At 40.0% G+C, this 20,025-nt stretch overlaps 1 protein-coding gene across 10 annotated transcripts in view; it reads left to right on the top strand.

Moving 5' to 3' along the window:
• The window catches only part of NRXN1 (neurexin 1), a 2,061,945-nt gene that overhangs the window by 1,009,270 nt on the left and 1,032,650 nt on the right, over nt 1-20,025 (top strand). For all 10 annotated transcript variants that reach the window (XM_075339225.1, XM_075339229.1, XM_075339228.1 and 7 more), the window contains one exon: nt 18,493-18,615. In XM_075339225.1, the coding sequence (XP_075195340.1) occupies nt 18,493-18,615 (123 nt within the window). The remainder of the gene's footprint in view (nt 1-18,492; nt 18,616-20,025) is intronic.

Genomic DNA, 20,025 nt, shown 5'->3' with positions numbered 1-20,025 from the left:
CTGCTGCCATTTGTTATAGGAAGTGACATATGCCCTTTGGAGACTTCATTAAGACGTATTAGGCAAGCATATTCTACTGCTGCTACTTTATTAATCTTGGAGGTTTTTCCAAGTAAGTCTTATACGTTTAGAGGCTTTTTGGAGACTAACATCAACTCAATTTCGATATTGAATGACACCATTTGTCTTTTTCATTTTTATTTTCAGGTGTTGTTGGCAATTTACCCCTGATGAACCCCCGACCACTTAGTTAGGAGGGGGAGAAATGCGTCGGGAGAGGCTTAGGGTACCGGCCTACTTGGTAGACCCAGGAGCTTGATCCTAACCGCTGTTTATACAGTATTTCGACTGGAACATAGGATTCAGTCCAGTTCAGGAACCAACAAAATTAATTGTTATATGTTTGTCCTGATTTTGTACACAATTCACCTGGTTTGGTGGTGGGCATAGGCCAGGGAAGAGTAGGGACAGCCAGGGATACCCACCCGGAGCGGAGGGTGTTCAGTACATTATAATACTCTCCGCAGGTGGGAAGGGTAAGTGGAGGACTCAGTCCCTCCTAGACTGTTGAGAACTCATCTAACTATCTATATATTAGTATATTCCTGCACGCTTTCTCTGCCTTCCATCTGGCCCTTCACGAGCACATTGTCTTTTGTCCTCTATGTTGACTAGACACTTGATGTCTTATTGTTTTTAGATTTAATATCAATAAAGACTAATGTTTTAGAGGTTTGTCTCAGGTGGTTTTTATCATTCAGAGATCCTCAATGAACTTCTGTAGTGAGTTTGCTGCACTGAAAGTAAAGGGGACGAATAATATTGCACGCCCCAATTTTCAGTTATTTATTTTTTAAAAAAGATTAAAATAAGCAATCGATTTTGATCACCTTCACAATTGTGTCCCACTTGTTGTTGATTCTTCACCATAACATTAAAATTTTTATCTTTATGTTTGAAGCCCGAAATCATGGAATGTGGGAAAAAGTTGAAAAATTCAAGGGGGCTGAAAAGTTTCGCAAGGCACTACATATATATATGAAACTAGAAGTACTGATCACCCACAGGAAATCCAAGTCATAAATCCTGTCATTATTATCAATATATATTTACTTGTGGTCCAAATTTGTTTTGTGGCACAAAGCAATTACCTTACGGTGGAAATACATCTTGAAAAAAAAATTCTAAACTATATTAGAGAGGGTTTTCTGATATTTTTATAAAGTTAATAGAGGGTAGGAATCATTATTAAAAAAAAAAAAGAAAGAAGCCAAATTTAGATGTGTTTTCCAGTGAACAAAGTCAATTTTAAAGTTGATTTTAATTGGTAGAATTTGGATCAATAATTATTACATTTGGATGCGTTTAAAAAAATGTTCCTGTGCTAAGATAAATCTTATATACATTTGAAACCAGAAGTTTACATACACATCTAAAAAGAAACATCTGCATGTTTTTCTCACTATCTGACATGAAATCAAAATGAACATTTCCCATTTTAGGTCAATTAAGAACCAATATTTGCCAAATGCTAGAATAATGAAAGAGAGAAAGAGAATGACGAAGGCATTTTTATTACTTTCTGTAAAGTGAAAAGTTTACATACATTTCATTAGTATTTGGTACCATTGCCCTTAAACTCAATGACTTGGTCAAAAGTTTTGGATAGTCTTCCACAAGTGTCTCATAATAGTTGGTAGGAATTTGGGCCCATTCCTGATGACAGAACTGGTGTAACTGAGCCATGTTTGTAAGTCGCCTTGCTTGCACCTGTCTTTTCAGCTTTGCCCATAAATTTTCGATAGGATTGACATCAGGGCTTTGTGATGGCCACTCTAAAACATTGACTTTGTTATCCTTAAGCCACTTTGTAACCAGTTTGGCTGCATACTTTGGCTTATTGTCCATTTGTCAGACCTATTTCTGCCAAAGCTTTAAGTTCCTGGCTGATGTCTTCACATGTTGCTTCAGTTTTGCCACATAGCCTTCTTTCCTCATGATGCCATCTATTTTGCGAAGTGTACCAGTCCCTCCTGCCACAAAACAACCCCACAACACGATGCTGCCACCCCCGTATTTCATAGTTGGGATGGTGTTCTTAGGCTTCAATGCTTATCTTTTTTCCTCCAAATGTAACGATGGTCATTATGGCCAAACAATACGATTTTAGTTTTTTCACAACACAGGGTATGTCTCCACAAATTAAGGTCTTTGTTTCTGTGTGCATTTGCAAACATTAATCTGACTTTTATATTTCTTTTGGAGTAACGGCTTTTTTTCTGATGGAGTGGCCTTTCAGCCCATGTTGATACAGTGTTAGTTTCACTGTGGATAATGACACAAGCTTACCAGCTTCCTCCAGCATCTTCACAAGGTCTTTTGCTTTTGTTATTAGGTTAATATGCACATGTCTGACCAAAGCTTATTCATCTCTGGTACACAGAAACTGTCTTCTTCCTGAGCGGTATGATGGCTGGACATTCCCATCTAGTTTGTACTTATATATAATTGTACAGATGAACGAGGCACCTTCAGGTATCTGGAAATTGCACCCAAGGATGAACCAGACTTGTGCAAGTCCAAAAATTCTCTTTCTGGCTGATTTCTTTTGACTTTCCAATGATGCTACACAAAGAAGCAGTTTGGTTCAGGTGTGCATTTAAATACATCCACAGGTGTGTCTCTAATTCACTCAGATGTTGCCAATAAACCTATCAGAAGCTTCCAAAGACATGACATCATCATATGGGCTGTCCCATATTGTTTAAAGGCATAGTACTCTTAGGCGGGCTTTGCACACTACGACATCGCAGGTGCGATGTCGGTGGGGTCAAATTGAAAGTGACGCACATCCGGCATCGCATGCGACATCGTAGTGTGTAAAGCCTAGATGATACGATTAACGAGTGCAAAATCGTCGTAATCGTATCATCGGTGCAGCGTCAGCGTAATCCATAATTACGCTGACGCGACGGTCCGATGTTGTTCCTCGCTCCTGCGGCAGCACACATCGCTGTGTGTGAAGTCGCAGGAGCGAGGAACATCTCCTACCGGCGTCACCGCGGCTTCCGTAGGATATGCGGAAGGAAGGAGGTGGGCAGGATGTTTACATCCTGCTCATCTGGCCGCCTGCCGTGTGACGTCGCTATGACGCCGCACGACCCGCCCCCTTAGGAAGGAGGCGGGTTGCCGGCCAGAGCGACGGTCGCAGGGCAGGTGAGTGCATGTAAATCTGGCGTAGCGATAATTTTCGCTACGCCAGCTATCACACGATATCGTACCTGCGACGGGAGCGGGGACTATCGCGTGCGACATCGCAGCATCGGCTTGCGATGTCGCAACATGCAAAGCCGCCCTTAGTGTATGTAAACTTTTGACTTTGCAGAAAGTAATAAAAATGCCTAAAACATTCTCTCTCTCAATATTTTGGCATTTGGCAAATATAAAGAATTTTCGTAATTCAAATTGACATAAAATAGGAAAAGATTATTCTGATTTCATGACAGATAGTGAGAAAAACCTGCATATGTGTCTTTTTATATAGTGTATGTAAACTTCTGGTTTCAACTGTATGTATCCCTGCTATGTACTGTGCAATGGCCGTGTCGGTCTGAACAGGGACATGGTCTGATCATACCATAGCTCCTGGGTAGGGTGAATGCAAAAGAGAGAATGCAGACATTAAACCATGGGATCTTTTTGTGAGGTAAAGCATTTCCCTACATGTTTAAAATATGTTTCATCTGAAAGAAAGAATTATTTGTGATCCTGTGCTGTCTTTATAGTGTTTGGCACCCTCCCCTGCCCAGGAGATGTGGTATGATCAGACTATGTCCCTGTATGGTCAGACACGGCCATTACACATAACATAGCAGGGGCACATATATAAGATTATCTCAGCACAAGAACTTTTTTTAAGCACATCCAATTGTGGAAATTATTATTATTCCAAGATCTGTTGATTAAAAAAAAACTTTGTTCATGGGACAACCCCTTTAACACTTGAATTCACCAATCCTATCTAAAGCTGTCACTCCAATAGATTCTATTAGACTGGAATTGATGATGTTTTGACTGGCAGTCAACGAGGAATCATAGAAAAAGTGAAGAAGTGTCACATCTGGAATCCTAAAATCAATCTTTATTATTAAATGATCATGATAAAACTTACATGATAAATATCTTTGGCACAATTAATTCATCAACATTGAACGTTGGCGTGTCGATCAATGTGGAATCAGTGGGCTAAATGCTCAGATCACTGGTGGTTGAGACGTCATCAATTCATGTGAAACTGCAGTGGTATGTTTTTATTTATTTCTTTTATCACCATCCTTATTCTCTAGAACCTTAAAAAACCCTGAAAAACCCTTTAATTGAAGGAGAAAAAAACTGCAATTCACAGTGGAAACTCTCTTCTCAGATGAGTTGGTTAAAACATAAGCGGGCTTTACACGCTACGATACCATTAATGAATTATCGTCTGGGTCACGTTGTTTGTGACGCACATTCGGTGTCATTAACGATATAGTAGCGTGTAACAGTCATATGCGACCTAAAACGATCGCAAAAGCGGCAAAAATCATTTGCTGTGGAGAGGTCGTCCTAAAACAGAAAATCGTTTTCTTTTAATTAGCGATGTTGTTCCTCGTTCCTGCGGCAGCACACATCGCTATGTGTGGCACCGCAGGAGCGAGGAATATCTCCTTACCTGCCTCCACCGGCTATGCGGAAGGAAGGAGGTGGGCGGGATGTTTATGTCCCACTCATCTCCGCCCCTCCGCTTCTTTTGGACAGCTGCCATGTGACATCGCTGTGACGCCGCATGACCCGCCCCCTTAGAAAGGAGGCAGACCGCCAGCCAGAGCGACGTCGCAAGGCAGGTAAGTAGTGTGACGGGGGTAAGCGAGGTTGTGCGCGACGGGCAGCGATTTGCCCGTGTCACACAACCGACGCGAGCGGGTACAATCGATTGCGATTTTGCTAGCGAGATCGCAGCATGTAAAGCCCGCTATACTCTGTAAAGATAAACAATTCTATTCACACTGCCCTTGTCCAGCGTCCAGACCTGTCCTCTTTGGCAACTGGTGTTAAAGGGAACCTGTCACCAGATTTGGTGACTATAAGCTGCGGCCACCACCAGTGGGCTCCTATATACAGCATTTTAACATGCTGTATATAAGAGCCCAGGCCGCTGTGTAGAGCATATAAATGACTTTATAATACTTACTTAAACGGTCGGTACGGTGCAGATGGGTCAAATGGGTGTCTCTGTTCTCCGGGTGTGGCGCCTCCTCTTTCGGCCATCTTTATCCTCCTTCTTCTGAAGCCTGGGTGCATGACGTGTCCCACGTCATGCACACAGGCGGGCATTTAGGTTCCGCTCATGTGCACTACAATATTTTGATCTACCCTGCTCAGGGCAAATAAAAGTGCGCCTGTGCAGGACCGCAGCTTGTAATCACCAAATCTGGTGACAGGTTCCCTTTAACGTCTATGCTCAGTTTTCTTAGCTCAACATCTTGGGCACATCTGGGCCGTATTAGTCTTTAGGACAGCATGATGTTGATGCATGTTCAGACTTCTCAAGGCCTAGTAGACACCTGAGGCACACTGGATGCCAGCCTAAGGATGTTGGGTGCATATGTGGAGATTGACTGCCATGGGGAACAAGACAGTGGGAATAGAACTGCTTATCGCTCATACCTTACATTTTATATACATTAAATTCAGTTAGGTATGGCTTGGGCTACTCCAAATTTATCATCTGTCATTACTTCAACACCTAAATACATACAAGTACAAATATCTTATAAAAACTTAAAAGAAAAATTAAATTTGTGTAATAATTTTAGATAAATCTTTTACAAGACCATCATTGGCCCTCATCGTAACATATTCCGCAATAAATTTAAGCTGAAATATTGGCAAATGATAGGATTTCATGAAATGGATGATTGGTGTAGTTATAAAAATAAATAATCTGACTTTTGAAAACATAAAAGTTACATTTTAGATTTCTTTATAATTTGTAAATTACCATCACTTTTGCATTTAATGAATTAACACTAAATAATTGTGATATTTTCCGAGGATTGATTTTTTTCCCACATACTATATTCGAAAAATAATTTCACAGTCCAAATTTCCTACTTTGTTTTATTTAATCAGATTAACACATTCTATTTTTTTTTGGTATTTGGATATTGAATGTTATTATGATCTATAAAATAATAATGACTTTTAATGACAAAAGTATTGCACATGTTCGTCTGGCATAAATGGGCTACGATACTTTTTTAAAGACTTTGGTAAAAGATAAAGAAAACTCTATAAATACATTGATTTAATTGCACAAGTCATTAGAGGTTAAACTATTGATATACTTTTATTATACAAGATATATTTATCATATGTTATTTTACTCTAATTAAAATGCTCTAAATCTGTTGCTACAGGTTGTTGATCTGGAGGCACATGTGTGATTCATATTTTTTATATAGTTGGTACAAGAATGTAGGATTTATGGTTTTCAATGAGTGAGACTTAATAGACATAGACTAAAGGCCGCTTTACACACAGCGACATCGCTAAAGCAATGTCATTGGGGGTCACAGAATTCGTGACGCACATCCGGCCGCTTTAGCAATGTCGTTGCGTGTGACATCTACGTGCGATCGAAAATGGTCTCAAAATCGTGCAAAATCATTTATCGTTGACATGCTCCCCTATTCCCAAAAATCGTTGCTGCTGCAGGTACGATGTTGTTCGTCGTTCCTGCAGCAGCACACATCGCTATGTGTGACACCGCAGGAATGAGGAACCTCACCTTACCTACGGCCGCCGGCAATGAGGAAGGGAGGAGGTGGGTGGGATGTTACGTCCCGCTCATCTCCGCCCCTCCGCTTCAATTGGGTGGCCGCTTAGTGACGTCGCTGTGACGCCGAACAAACCGCCCCCTTAGAAAGGAGGCGGTTCACCGTTCACAGTGACGTCGCTAGGCAGGTAAGTAGTGTGATGGGTCCGATCGATGTTGTGCGCCACGGGCAGCGATTTGCCCGTGACATACAAACGATGGGGGCAGGTACGAACGCTAGTGATCTTGCTACCGAAATCACAGCGTGTAAAGCGGCCTTTATTCATCCTTCAGGAAGAGATATTAAAGAGGATCAACCACCAGTATTTTCATATATAAACTAAAGCCAGTACTATACTGGCACTATCAGGCTGATTCTATACATATCTTTAGTTGTGAGATCGGATGTATACTTTCTGAAATATAGGCAAGTAAAGTTTGTGAAATGTACTGTTATTTTATTGATAACAGCTACAAAATATCTAATAGGTGGGTCGGGTTTAGCTAGTTATTCCTGCCTGCGCAGGACCTCACTGTCGGCTAGTGTAGATGACGTAGAACGCATCATCCACACTAGCTTCAGAAGGAAGACGAAGTTGGCTGAAAGAGGAGGCGAGGGACCCAGAGAATGGAGACGCCCATCCGACCAGTCTACTCCGCACCGACTGTTAGGTAAGTATTATGAACATCCGGTGACAGGTTCCCTTTAAGTCCACAGTGAATAAATGGATATGTCTTTAGCTCTACACAATCAGATGGGTCTCAATATTTAATATTAAATAAAAAAAAGATTTGCAATGTCTTTATTTTTAAATGGGACATGTCTTAAAAATAACATATTAGCGATATCAGGTTTTTATCTTTAATGAATTTTTTAAAATTAGTTTTTTTATCTAAAAATCTGAAATCTTGCAAGTTTCACACTAGCCACTAGGCCTAATATTAGGATGCTACTTCCTGTTCAACTGCATTTTGGACATAGGCAGCAACTGATACCTGGGAAGCTTTCTAGGCATATTCTGATCAGGCCAAAGGTCATTGTGAAGGAAGGAGGAGGAGGTTAGCTTTAACATCACCTATTTTGAATTGCTGTATATAGAGTTCTTATCTGTCATATAAATCCTTTTTGTGAAAATAATGGCTGCTTAGAACTCTTCTGCACAAAGCAAGAAGTATGAGTCCAGTATTAGGCATAGCGGCCATATAAAAGTTGCAATATTTAAATAAATAAATAAATGGAAGAAGAAAAAAATATATATATATATATATTATATATATATATATATATATATATATATATATATATATATATATATATATACACAGTATAAACCAAAAGTTTGGACACACCTTTTCATTCAAAGAGTTTTCTTTATTTTCATGAGTCTGAAAATTGTAGATTTACATTGAAGGCATCAAAACTATGAATTAACACATGTGGAATGAAATACTTAACAAACAAGTGTGAAACAAGTAAAAATATGTCTTATATTCTAGGTTCTTCAAAGTAGCCACCTTTTGCTTTGATTACTGCTTTGCACACTCTTGGCATTCTCTTGATGAGCTTCAAGTAGTCACCGGAAATGGTCTTCCAACAGTCTCGAAGGAGTTCCCAGAGATGCTTACACTTGTTGGCCCTTTTGCCTTCACTCTGCGGTCCAGCTCACCCCAAACCAGCTCGATTGGGTTCAGGTCTGGTGACTGTGGAGACCAGGTCATCTGGCGTAGCTCCCCATCACTCTCCTTCTTAGTCAAATAGCCCTTACACAGCCTGGAGGTGTGTTTGGGGTCATTGTCCTGTTGAAAAATAAATGATGGTCCAACTAAACGCAAATCGGATGGAATAGCATGCTTCTGCAAGATGCTGTGGTAGCCATGCTGGTTTAGTATAGCTTCAATTTTGAATAAATCCCCAACAGTGTCACCAGCAAAGCACCCCCACACCATCACACCTCCTCCTCCATGCTTCATGGTGGGAACCAGCCATGTAGAGTCCATCCGTTCACCTTTTCTGCAAAGACGCGGTGGTTAGATCCAAAGATCTCAAATTTGGACTCATCAGACCAAAGCACAGATTTCCACTGGTCTAATGTCCATTCCTTGCGTTCTTTAGCCCAAATAAGTCTCTTCTGCTTGTTGCCTGTCCTCAGCATTGGTTTCCTAGCAGCTAATTTACCATGAAGGCCTGCTGCACAAATTGTCCTCTTAATAGTTGCTCTAGAGGTGAGGCGGTGTGCCCAAACTTTTGATCTGTACTGTATATTTATATATATATATATATATATATATATATATATATATATATATATATATGTATATATAAATGATATGAAAGACTGCAAAAGAACATTTTCAAATACAGCTAAAGAATGTCTTTAACAAAAAATTGATTTAAACAAAAAGTTATTTTGTGATAGCAAATTCCTTCTAAACAATTTTATTGCAAAAAATTCAAACAAAAATTTTTCATGTATTTTCTATTTAGCAAACAAACTTCTTTTACAGCTAGCATGTCTCGTTACAAGTACCTGGGTGTTTTCAGCCCAACGGGTTCTTCTGATTTATAACATTCAATCTTTATGCCCTGTTTAACGTCCCAGGCACAAGAACATTTAAAAATCAGTAAACAACACCCAATTTACCATAGAAAATAACTCAAAAAATTGTTAAAACAATAAAATAATTGAAAAAAAACACAAAGAAACTCTGATAAAAGGCTCAGGCATTCACGCTGATAGCGGCTCTAGCGGCATTTTAATATGTAACACGTCAAACATACAAAGTTATTTCTCTTTTTATAGATAAAGTGTCACCAGCAAATGGGATTGGGGGAAAAAAATCATAAATATTGCTCTTCACAAACCTGCATTCAGCTGATACGAGAAGAAGAAAGAAGCCAAAGAATGAAGGATGATGTTATATATTTATTTTAAATAGACTAATAGACATGAGGATGTGTCGTCCTGAGCCTGGCTGCATATAATGTAAAACCTGGTTTAGGATAATATCAATAAATACCTTTTCTTACCCTTGCGGTGAACGAGATAGGAAATTTGATTAAATAATAAATAGCGACTTTAAACTCAGCAGGAGAAGTATACAGTGAAATTGGATATGTTGCCCCGGGGGAAAGATGGGACGTAGAAATGAGTAGGTCATGAAATGGCACATCATCATTAAATATATAAAAAAGGGTTTCTTAGCAAAAAAAGGAAAATGAAAATACCAAGAGATTCTCTACTGTGAGCAGTTTCTGTGTTAGCGCACAATGGGAATTTGTCCCCTATTCACACAGTAATATTTGAACATGCAATGGATGATTAATAATTAATATTACTCTCTTCAATGCTAAAAGTACATGGAAATAGATCTGCACAATTCCTTTCCCCTGATGGGCCCTATTGAAATATTTGTAAGTGTATGTATCATATTGTATTGTAATCTTGACAGTTCTTTTCCAAGATTAACAAATTCTTCTATTACCTCTACTATTATGAGTTTCCTAATTTAGCAGGAAACCCTAGTCACTGTTATTTATGCGAAAAGCAGATTTTAGGAGCAGTGGCATAACTAGAACCTCATGGGGCCCAATGCGAGACCATAAATATAGCATTGGTCTTTTCATAGGCCAAAGGAACTTTTTGGGCCTTTTTAAGGCTCCAGGGCCCGGCTGCGATTGCAATCCCTGCACCTATTGTTGTTACATCACTGTTTAAGAGGTTATCTTCAAGATTGAAAACTGAAATAGACAGAAAGTGCAATAGGGTCTTACTCAGATATATAGAAATTAAGAGTGTGAATGAGGCTCACCTTGTAGGGTTGGGAAACAGTCACAACCACCTTAAAAACATGTACAGTTAGGTCCAGAAATATTTGGACAGTAACACAAACTTTGACATTTTACCTGTTTACCAAAACATATCCAATAGGAACCTGAAGACCCACCTTTTCCGCCAAGCCTACAACCTGCAGTAAACCTCAGTCCTCCGTAGTGCCGCACAACCATCTCTACTCTCACCTACTGTATCCTCACCCATCCCATGTGGACTATGAGCCCTCACGGACAGGATCCTCTCTCCTCCTGTACCTGTCTGTGCCTTGTTTTGTTTATTGTACTTGTCCCTATTATGTGTAACCCTTTTCACATGTAAAGCACCATGGAATAAATGGTGCTATAATAATAAATAACAATAATATTAATAATAATAATAATATACAGTTATGTAGTGCATATTCTCAGCTTTAATTTGAGGGTATTCACATCCTAATTGAAGTAATAGTTTAGGAATTACAGTTCTTTAATATGTAGCTGTCTCTTTTTAAAGGGATCAAAAGTAATTGGACAATTATCTCAAACGCTCTTTAATGGACTGCATGGGCTATTCCCTCATTAATCCATTATTAATTAAGTAGTTAAAAGGTCTGGAGCTGATTCCAGGTGTGGTATTTGCATTTGGAGGCTGTTGTTGTGAACAACATGCGGTCAAAGAAGCTCTCAGTGGAAGAAAACCAGACCATCATTGGGATGAAAAAAACAAAAAATCCATCAGAGAGACAACAGAAATGTTAGGAGTGGCCAAATCATCAGTTTGGCATATTCTGAAAAAAAATGAGCACACTGGAACATGAGAGCATGGGAACTGAAAGAGGCATGGATTTCTAAGGAAGACAATAGTGCTGGATGATCACAGAATCCTTTCCTTAGTGAAGGAAAATCTCTTCACAACATCCACCCATGTGAAAAACACACTCAAGAAAGTAGGCATTTCAGTATCTAAGTCTAACAGAAAAATAAGACCATCTGAGTGCAAATACAGAGAGGTCTCCACAAGGTGCAAACCATTAATCAGCCTTAGAAATAGGAAGGCCAGACTAAACTTTGTCAAGAAGCATCTAAAAAAAACAGACAAGTTCTGGAAAATTATTCTGTGGACAGATGAAAATAAGATCAACCTGTACCAGAATGATGGCAAGAAGAAAGTATGGAGAAGGTTTGGAGCAGCTCATGATCCAAAGCACACCACATCCTCTGTAACACATTGTGGAGGCAGTGTGATGGCCGTGCATGCATGGCTTAAAATGGCCCTGTGTCACTAGTGTTTTGTGATGATGTGACTGAAGACAGAAGCAGCCGGATGAATTCTGAAGTGTGTAGGACTTTACTTTCAGCTCAGATTCAACCAAATGCAGCAAGGTTGATTGGATGACGCTTCACAGAACAGATGGGCAATGACCCAAAATATACTGCAAAAACAATCCAGGAGTTTTTTAAGGCGAATAAGTCGAATATTCTTCAATGGCCTAGTCAATCAGCAGATCTCAATCACATTGAGTATGTATTTTACATACTTAACATAAAATTTAAGGCAGAAAGACCCACAAACAAGCAACAACTGAAGTCTGCCGCAGTAAAGGCCATCAAATCTTCACAGAGGATGAAACCCAGAATTTGGTGATGTCTATGGCTTCCAGAATTCAGGCTGTCATTGCCTGTTCAGGATTCTCTGTGAAGTATTAAAACTGATCATTTAATTTATGGTAAAGTAAATGTGGACAAATTACTTTAGAGTATCTGAAATGAGGAGGCTTTGTAGGAAAATGGCTGTAATTCCTAAACGTTTCACAGGATATTTTTGTTCACCTCCTTTAATTAAACTTGAAAGTCTTCACTTCAATTAATATCAGTTGTTTAATTAAAACAAAAAATAGCAGCATGAATATTTCTGGACCTAACTGTAAATCAGCTGCTACAGCCCCACGATGCAGGAATCAAATACTTGGAGAAGAAGGGGTTAAAGCTGTGCTGCCTTATGAAGTATCAGATGACAATATGCAGAACAGTGATTTTTATTAAGTCAACAGGTTTCAGAGATTAATTCTCCTTTATCAGGACAAAAAAATCCTGTAATGTGATTTTTTTCATCCTGATGACGGAGAATGAATCTCTGAAACCCGTTGACTCAATAAAAATCACTGTCCAGGATATTGCCATCTGATACTTGATATGGCAGTGCAGCTCTAACCCCATCTTCTCCAAGGTTTTTGATTTAATAGGTTTTCTTAGGATGGAAATTCATGGTATAGCCCTAGGATCATCATTGGTCTAAATAGGACACAACTTCAAACTTGTAGGCCTCAATGAAAAATCCTCAAGCAAAATATGTCTTTAATAATATTGGTCTTCCCTTATGGCTCAAAAGTAGAGATGAACCATAACGGGCCATCAAAGATTAAAAATATAGACACAAAACAATATGCACCTCACCGCTCTTGCCAATCCATCTGCTACTCACTGCTACCCTTCCGGATCTTGATCCATTTTTTGAACTCCGGTCATTCGCAATGCAAATTTTGGGCCTCTTACTCTGTGCTGGTTTTCAGGGTGTCATGGTGTCCAGGAGGGTTCTGTGCATGTGCTTGGAAGCTCATGGCACACAACATGATGGTATGACACCGTTGACCTAATGATGCCATTGACCACGCATGTTTGAGCAGAACCCTCTCCAGGTGCCATGACACCCGGTACAGTGCGAGAGGACCAAAGATTCCAGTGTGGGTGGTGGAAGATCAGAAAATGCCATGAGGACTGGACAGGTGGCAGTGAGTAGCGGATGGGCAGGAGAAGATAACTGAAAGTGGAATATAATGCTTTTATTCTTCATATTATGTTTATTGTGCTCTGGGGTCTGGAAATGTTGTACAGTCAATAATAATGCTCATCCGATATGTAATTTAGTTCCTTTACCATAAAATGAGTGTAAACTTATATCCCTGTTTATTAAAAGTAATACAAATAAGCCTAAAATCATCATAATAGTTTATTGAGCCCCTGATGTTCCGTGTCCTATAATAAGAGAATACAAGCTCAATGCATTTTATAGATATTTGTTCACGAAGATTATTGGAAATAAATGTCCAACATCTTTTTACTGCTACGCTGCGTTGTATGATTGTGTAATTATCACCCGGTGTAGTAAATACATAAAAACAATTTATCCCCATGATTGCAAAGTAAATGTTTATCTTTCAATTACCTGTTTATTGTTGTCAGACATTACTGAGGTTGATGGGCTGTGCTAAAATTTCACTGTTCTCTTTCGATGTCACCTACCCCTAGCTCTAACGTTGCAATCAGAAGCCATTCATAGTGAATAGGAAGCCGAAAAGAGCAAAGATGAAGCCTTGATTCGTTTTTGTCTGCCAGAATAGGATTTGATCATTTTTGTGTTTTTTAAATGTCTGATCGCACATTGAAGGAACCCCAAAATAAAGCAAAATAAACCGTGCACAACCTACCGACGTAGCAAAGCTAAAAATTACTAGGAAGGTGCTCTACATCAACATGAGGGCACAATTAAGCACTTTGTGTGGACAGCTGCTAACTTTGCATATGAAGGAAGCTGTGCTACTCAAATAACATGGGTGTCGTACATCTCTACGACATAATTCAATGTAAAAAACACATAAAAAAATATCAGAATTAGTGATGGGTGGACTCGTAGATATCTGGGAACGGCAGGACTAACTGGACTTAAAGAAAAAGTCGTCACCAGGCCAGATTTGATCTCGGATATCTGTCCGGACGTCGGTCCCCATATAAGTGTGTGGGGACCAGAAACTGGCACTTAAAAATGGTGATAGAAGGGCTAGGAGGATTAGAGCAAGCACGCTATGCTTACCAAGTATCCCACGCGGCTGTAACTGCTTCCATCCTGCTCATTCGTCTTCTGAGGCTGCTCATTATGTTCATCCTGATAAAATCTTTCTCCTTGCTTATAACTAACAGAACCAAGGCTTTCAGGAAACTAGTCCAAATGGGAATGTAAAAAATGTAACTTCAAATTCATCAGACAACCCAAGACTTTGAAACATTTCAGATGTTCTCCACGATGGACTTAAATTTTGAATCTTTGATGTTCCCAAGAAATTTTTTATGACTTCTTTAAAATAATCTCAAGTTCTTTTCTCAACAACTTTCATTTTTGTTTTGAACATGTCGTCCTTCATGAGTTTCTGAATATCCGGACTTACAAAATGCCTTCCTTCAGTTGCGCTTTGGACAATCCCTCAAAGACAGGCACTTAAAAGTCTCTCCTTCTTTCACAAGAGCTTACACAAACTGCTTCATCAGTCCAAGCTTAATGTAGAGTGATGGCAGAAGAACTTTAGTGGGATCAACTAAACTTTCCGCAACTATGTTCAGGTTTTAAAGATGTTCTCATTGGCCAACTTTTTTGGCTCTAGTGATGATTCCTATCCTTGTTGTCCAATTCACACAACATGCATGGGTACTACGGTCATTCTTGTTGCTGCCCAATGAGCAAAGAAAGAACTTTCAGATCACCACATATTGACCATCCTTGATCCTCGTAGTTAAGTTTCTTGAGAATAAATTCTCAAAGTTTTCCTTTAAGCGCACAGAATGCCCTACAGGCACTGAAGCATACTTGCTTGAGTTGAATCTGAGTGCAAAGTTTTGCCCTGAACACTTCAGAATTCATCCGGCTGCTTCTGTCTTCAGTCACATCATCAATAAACACTAGTTCTCAGATTTTTTTTGGATTAATCAATAAATACTCTCCACTCACTCACATTGTACTCAGTGTTACATTTTTCCATCAGCCCAGGAACATTTTGTGCCTCCCCTATTCCCTCATAGACTGTAAGCTTACGAGCAGAGCCCTCACTCCTCTTGGTATCTTAATTGTGTTATTTTGTATTGTCTTATATTGTCTGTACATGTCCCTTCTTAATTATAAAGCGCTGTGGAATATGTTGGCGCTATAGAAATAAAACATTGTTATTATTATTATACACTATAGCAACTACTCAAAAAAGGATGGAAGGAATTTGTTATGGAACCCTATAAAAATATATTCTTTTGAAAGCCTATGAAGTCAGCGTTTGTGAAAAACTGTACGTGATGGATTATTTTGATATTTTTTTTCTGAAGTCAGCGATCAAAAGTATATAAAAAGCACCTCTTACTTTTCAAACTATTTTACCCTTGAAGATCTGGGTAATTATAAGTTAATTAGAAATTCACTATTCCACAAAGTACATACTTCAGCTGATGCTGAACATCTTTTTAAAGGGTTAGATGTGTTTGCCATTTTCCAATCATTAATGAATTAATATGGACCTCTCTCATCTTTTCAATAATGAAGATCTGTCACAACTATATTCTTAGATACTGCAGGGGGACAGTACTGAATGACACAGACTGCCACTGTTAAATTACCTCTTCTTAAAGAGAACCTGTCACTATATTTTTACCTATTAAACTAAAAGAATCACCTTCTGCAGCTCCTGGGCTCATTCTATGAAGGTGCACCTTGGCCCTGACTCCTCTTCCAGACCCCAAAAATAACTTTATAAAACTTGGCCGTTAGGTATGCTATTTGCCTGTGTTGGCCAGATGGGCGGGCTCATTTTCTGCTCCTTTATCCCCTCCTGCCGCTGTTCGCCGTTCTCCTTCCTTGATTGATGGGATGATGCCCTCCATCATCCTCCTCATCGCATTTTCAAATCTTGCGCCTGTGCAGTTAGGTCTGCTCACGCAGGCACAGTTCGCTCTGTCATATCGCAGCCAGAGCAGAGAACATAGTTGCCGTAGCTCGCACCGGTGAGCTAAATGCGCAGGCATGAGATTATGAGCGGGTACGAGGATGGTGCTGGGGAGGTCGGCGCTGTGCATGATCTCACCAGTGCCATGCTCGTACCTGCCCATAATCTTGCGCCTGCGCATTATCTCACCGGCGCGAGCGAGAGCAGCTGTTTTCTGCTCTGCCTGCGATATGGCAGAGTGAACTGCGCCTGTGCAAGCAGACCTAACTGCACATTTGCGAGATTTGAAAATGCGACAAGGAGGATGATGGAGGTGTCATCCCATCCCTCAAGGAAGGAGGACGGCGATCAGCGGCAGGAGGGGTATAAAGGAGCAGAAAATGAGCCTGTCCATCTGGCCAATCAAGGTAATTAGCATACCTAATGGCCAAGTTTTATAAAGTTATTTTTGGGGTCTGGAAGGGGAGTCAGGGCCAAGGTGCACCTTCATAGAATGCAGCCCAGGAGCTGCAGAAGGGGATTCTTTTAGTTTAATAGGTAAAAATCTGGTGACAGGTTCCCTTTAAAGAGAGATCTGATCTGGTGTCTTATTCCAGGGAAACCAACATTTTTCTTACATGTAAATGAGCTATCTCAGGCTATGGGCTGGATACTGATCTGCATGAGAGTCTGATTACAAAGCTTATTTTAAGAAGGGGCTTTACCAATGTGATGGCCTGATCCTGATCTCACTGCAGAGCTGTGTGTGATTATTTATAACTGACACATCTGCAGGTTCCTCTCAGTGCTTCAGCTTCCATCTCTCAAGCAGACGGGGTTGCAATACAGCAGAGCTGTGAGAGCTGCAGCAAACTTGTTGTTAAAGGGAACCTGTCAGATCCCCTTCATCTATGCCCCCAAACCCAGCATCAATCACATCTGTATGACTAAATTCCCTCCCTAACCAGACCTGTATAATGTTATTCACTTAACTTAATGTTTAAAATAAGTATTCATAACTTTCGCTTTTCCTATGCAAATTAGGGCCTTGGCTAGTTGATAAGGCTTTAGTTCCCCTGACTAGTTGGCCTGTGCTTAGGGCAGATCAAAGTGTGCTTGCGCAGGACCTCAATGCTGGCTAGTGTGGATGATGTAGAATGCATCATGCACCCAGGTTATAGAAGAAGGAGTACAAAGATGGCCTAAAGAGGAGGCGCCGGTACCGGAGAACGGAGACACCCATTCAACCAGTCTGCACTGCACCGCCCCTTAGGTGAGTATTATAAAGTGTTTTTTACATTCTACACAGTGGCCTGGGCTCTTATATACAGCATGTTAGAATACTGTATATAAGAGCCCACTGGTGGTGGCCACAGCTTATAGTCACCAAATCTGGTGGCAGCTTCCCTTTAAAATTCGGGCGATTCTCTCAACTCTAGTCATCAGTTCAGATTAAAACTGCAAATGTAGTGAGTGGAATGACGAGAAAAGTTGAGTCACGAGGTGGAGTCATTAGTGGATTCATTTCTATTTCCATCCAGTTGGGTTATATTGGATCAGTTCAGGATGTTACCACCGTTCCATTTTTAGTAACTAGAGGTAAAAGCACAAATATGTAAACTCAAAAAGAAAATTTGTCAAAAAAGAGTTAACGCCGGGCAGATAACATGTGTAATTATTGATGATTCATGATTATACCTCAGTCCAAAGCAATATTTGATTTGGGGAGTCTGATATTTTGATAATGGCAAAATTATATTTACAGGCTACATTAAAGTAATTAAATCCATATTCATTGGAAAATAAAGCTTGGATTGACTAAATAATCCCGGGGCTTAACCATTACCTCTGATTAAAATATCCTGGAACGACAATGTAAGAAATAAACAATTCACGCAGCCATCCTTGGATCATTTTCCTCCGGAGTTTACGAGCCCATTTATGCCAAATAAACTGTAAATATTAATATGATAACCAGTTTATTGTGTATGGGTTTTTGTTGTTATTGCTATAACTTTCTGCTTTTCTTTGAAAGGTTCACATACTTAATGTGCTGTGATTGTTTAATGATGGTTTGGCATATTCTACAGGCAAAGGTCCAGAGACTCTTTATGCTGGTTATAACCTCAATGATAATGAATGGCACACAGTTCGTGTGATACGGAGAGGAAAGAGTTTAAAGTTAATAGTGGACGATCAACAAGACATGACAGGTGGGTACATTCATTTATTTTGTCCTGCAGCAATTTCTCTCATACATATATCTGGGAAATATTCCTCAAGGTGATAGTGTGTCTGTAACAATCCCAAAAATCCAAGGAAACAATCGGATGTGGTGGATTGTGATGCCCCGAAGAATACGGAGTTCCCGCTGTGACTTCAAGAGTTGAGTGTTCAAACAATAAGGAACTGTGTACCGCTGTGCCTGATCTCAGGTAGGAAGGAAGGCTGGAATATAATGCCGGCCTACTGTATTAACCAAGCAGATGGTACAATGAGACTGGTGATAGATTTATAGACAAGAACACATTCTAACAGATGGATATTAATATTGAAGGGAATCTGTCAGCAGATTTTGCTACCTCATCTGAGAGATTCGTAATGTAGACAAAGAGATCCTGAATCCAGTGATGTGTCACTTAGATTACTGGATGCAGCTGTTCTGACACAACCAGAATTTTTAGTTTTAGTTATGTAGCTGAGCTGAGAGAGCTGCCCTGCCCCCACGAGGCTCTCTTTAGAGGTGTCAATCAGAGGAGGGGGCATGCCGGACTGCCGTGAACGAGACATTGTAGTCCAAGCAACGATAAGTCCTGCTGGTTAAACAAAAATATCAAATAAAAAACAGATCAGACCTTGACAAGACTAGCATCTCTGAATTCTATGTTTTAACCCTTGCAGCATGCTGTCTTCAGCTTACATGGCAAAGACCTGCTGACAGATTCCCTTTAAATGTTTGTACTCTACTGCAGGAGAATTATGGTAGGGCTCTACTGCCTCCACTCTCCCAAACAAGTTTGTCCACCAATGAAAAAAGAAACAAAAAAAAACATTCAGAATGCTCTAAACTAATAAAGTGATGTATACAGACTGTTATGGGGTTGACGGCTTAGGAAGGAAGGAGAGAATAATCCTAAGCGCAACCCGGGGTCCACCGTGAAATGGATGGAATATAGCTGCTAAGAGCCCAGAGAGCTGGACGGACAACACCAAAATAAAGTAAAGCTGGGTATTGCAGAGCGCAAGAGATTCTGTGTTAATTGCACAGACTTCTAAAGCAGTAATAGAGAAGTAACGCAAAATTCAAGAAACCGCCTATATATGCAGAGCACAGCACGCTTACCCAGCGCACACACCGTTCATAAAGACATAATTCAAGTGACCAGCCTATAAGCGGTGCACAGCACGTCTAACCAGCGCACACACTGATATTAGAGACGCAATTCAAGTGACCTGCCTATATGCGGTGCACATCACACTTAACCAGTGCAGACACCATCATTGAATACGCAATTCAAGCGACCTGTCTATATGCGGAGCAAAGCACGCTTAACCAGCACACACACCGCTATTAGAGACGCAATTCAAGCGACCTGTCTATATGCGGAGCAAAGCACGCTTAA

The sequence above is a fragment of the Anomaloglossus baeobatrachus genome, chromosome 3 (assembly GCF_048569485.1).
Source record: "Anomaloglossus baeobatrachus isolate aAnoBae1 chromosome 3, aAnoBae1.hap1, whole genome shotgun sequence".
NCBI classification, from domain to species: Eukaryota; Metazoa; Chordata; class Amphibia; order Anura; family Aromobatidae; genus Anomaloglossus; species Anomaloglossus baeobatrachus.
The sequence above is the reverse complement of the archived record's forward strand: the minus strand, read 5'-3'. Positions and strand labels throughout refer to the sequence as shown.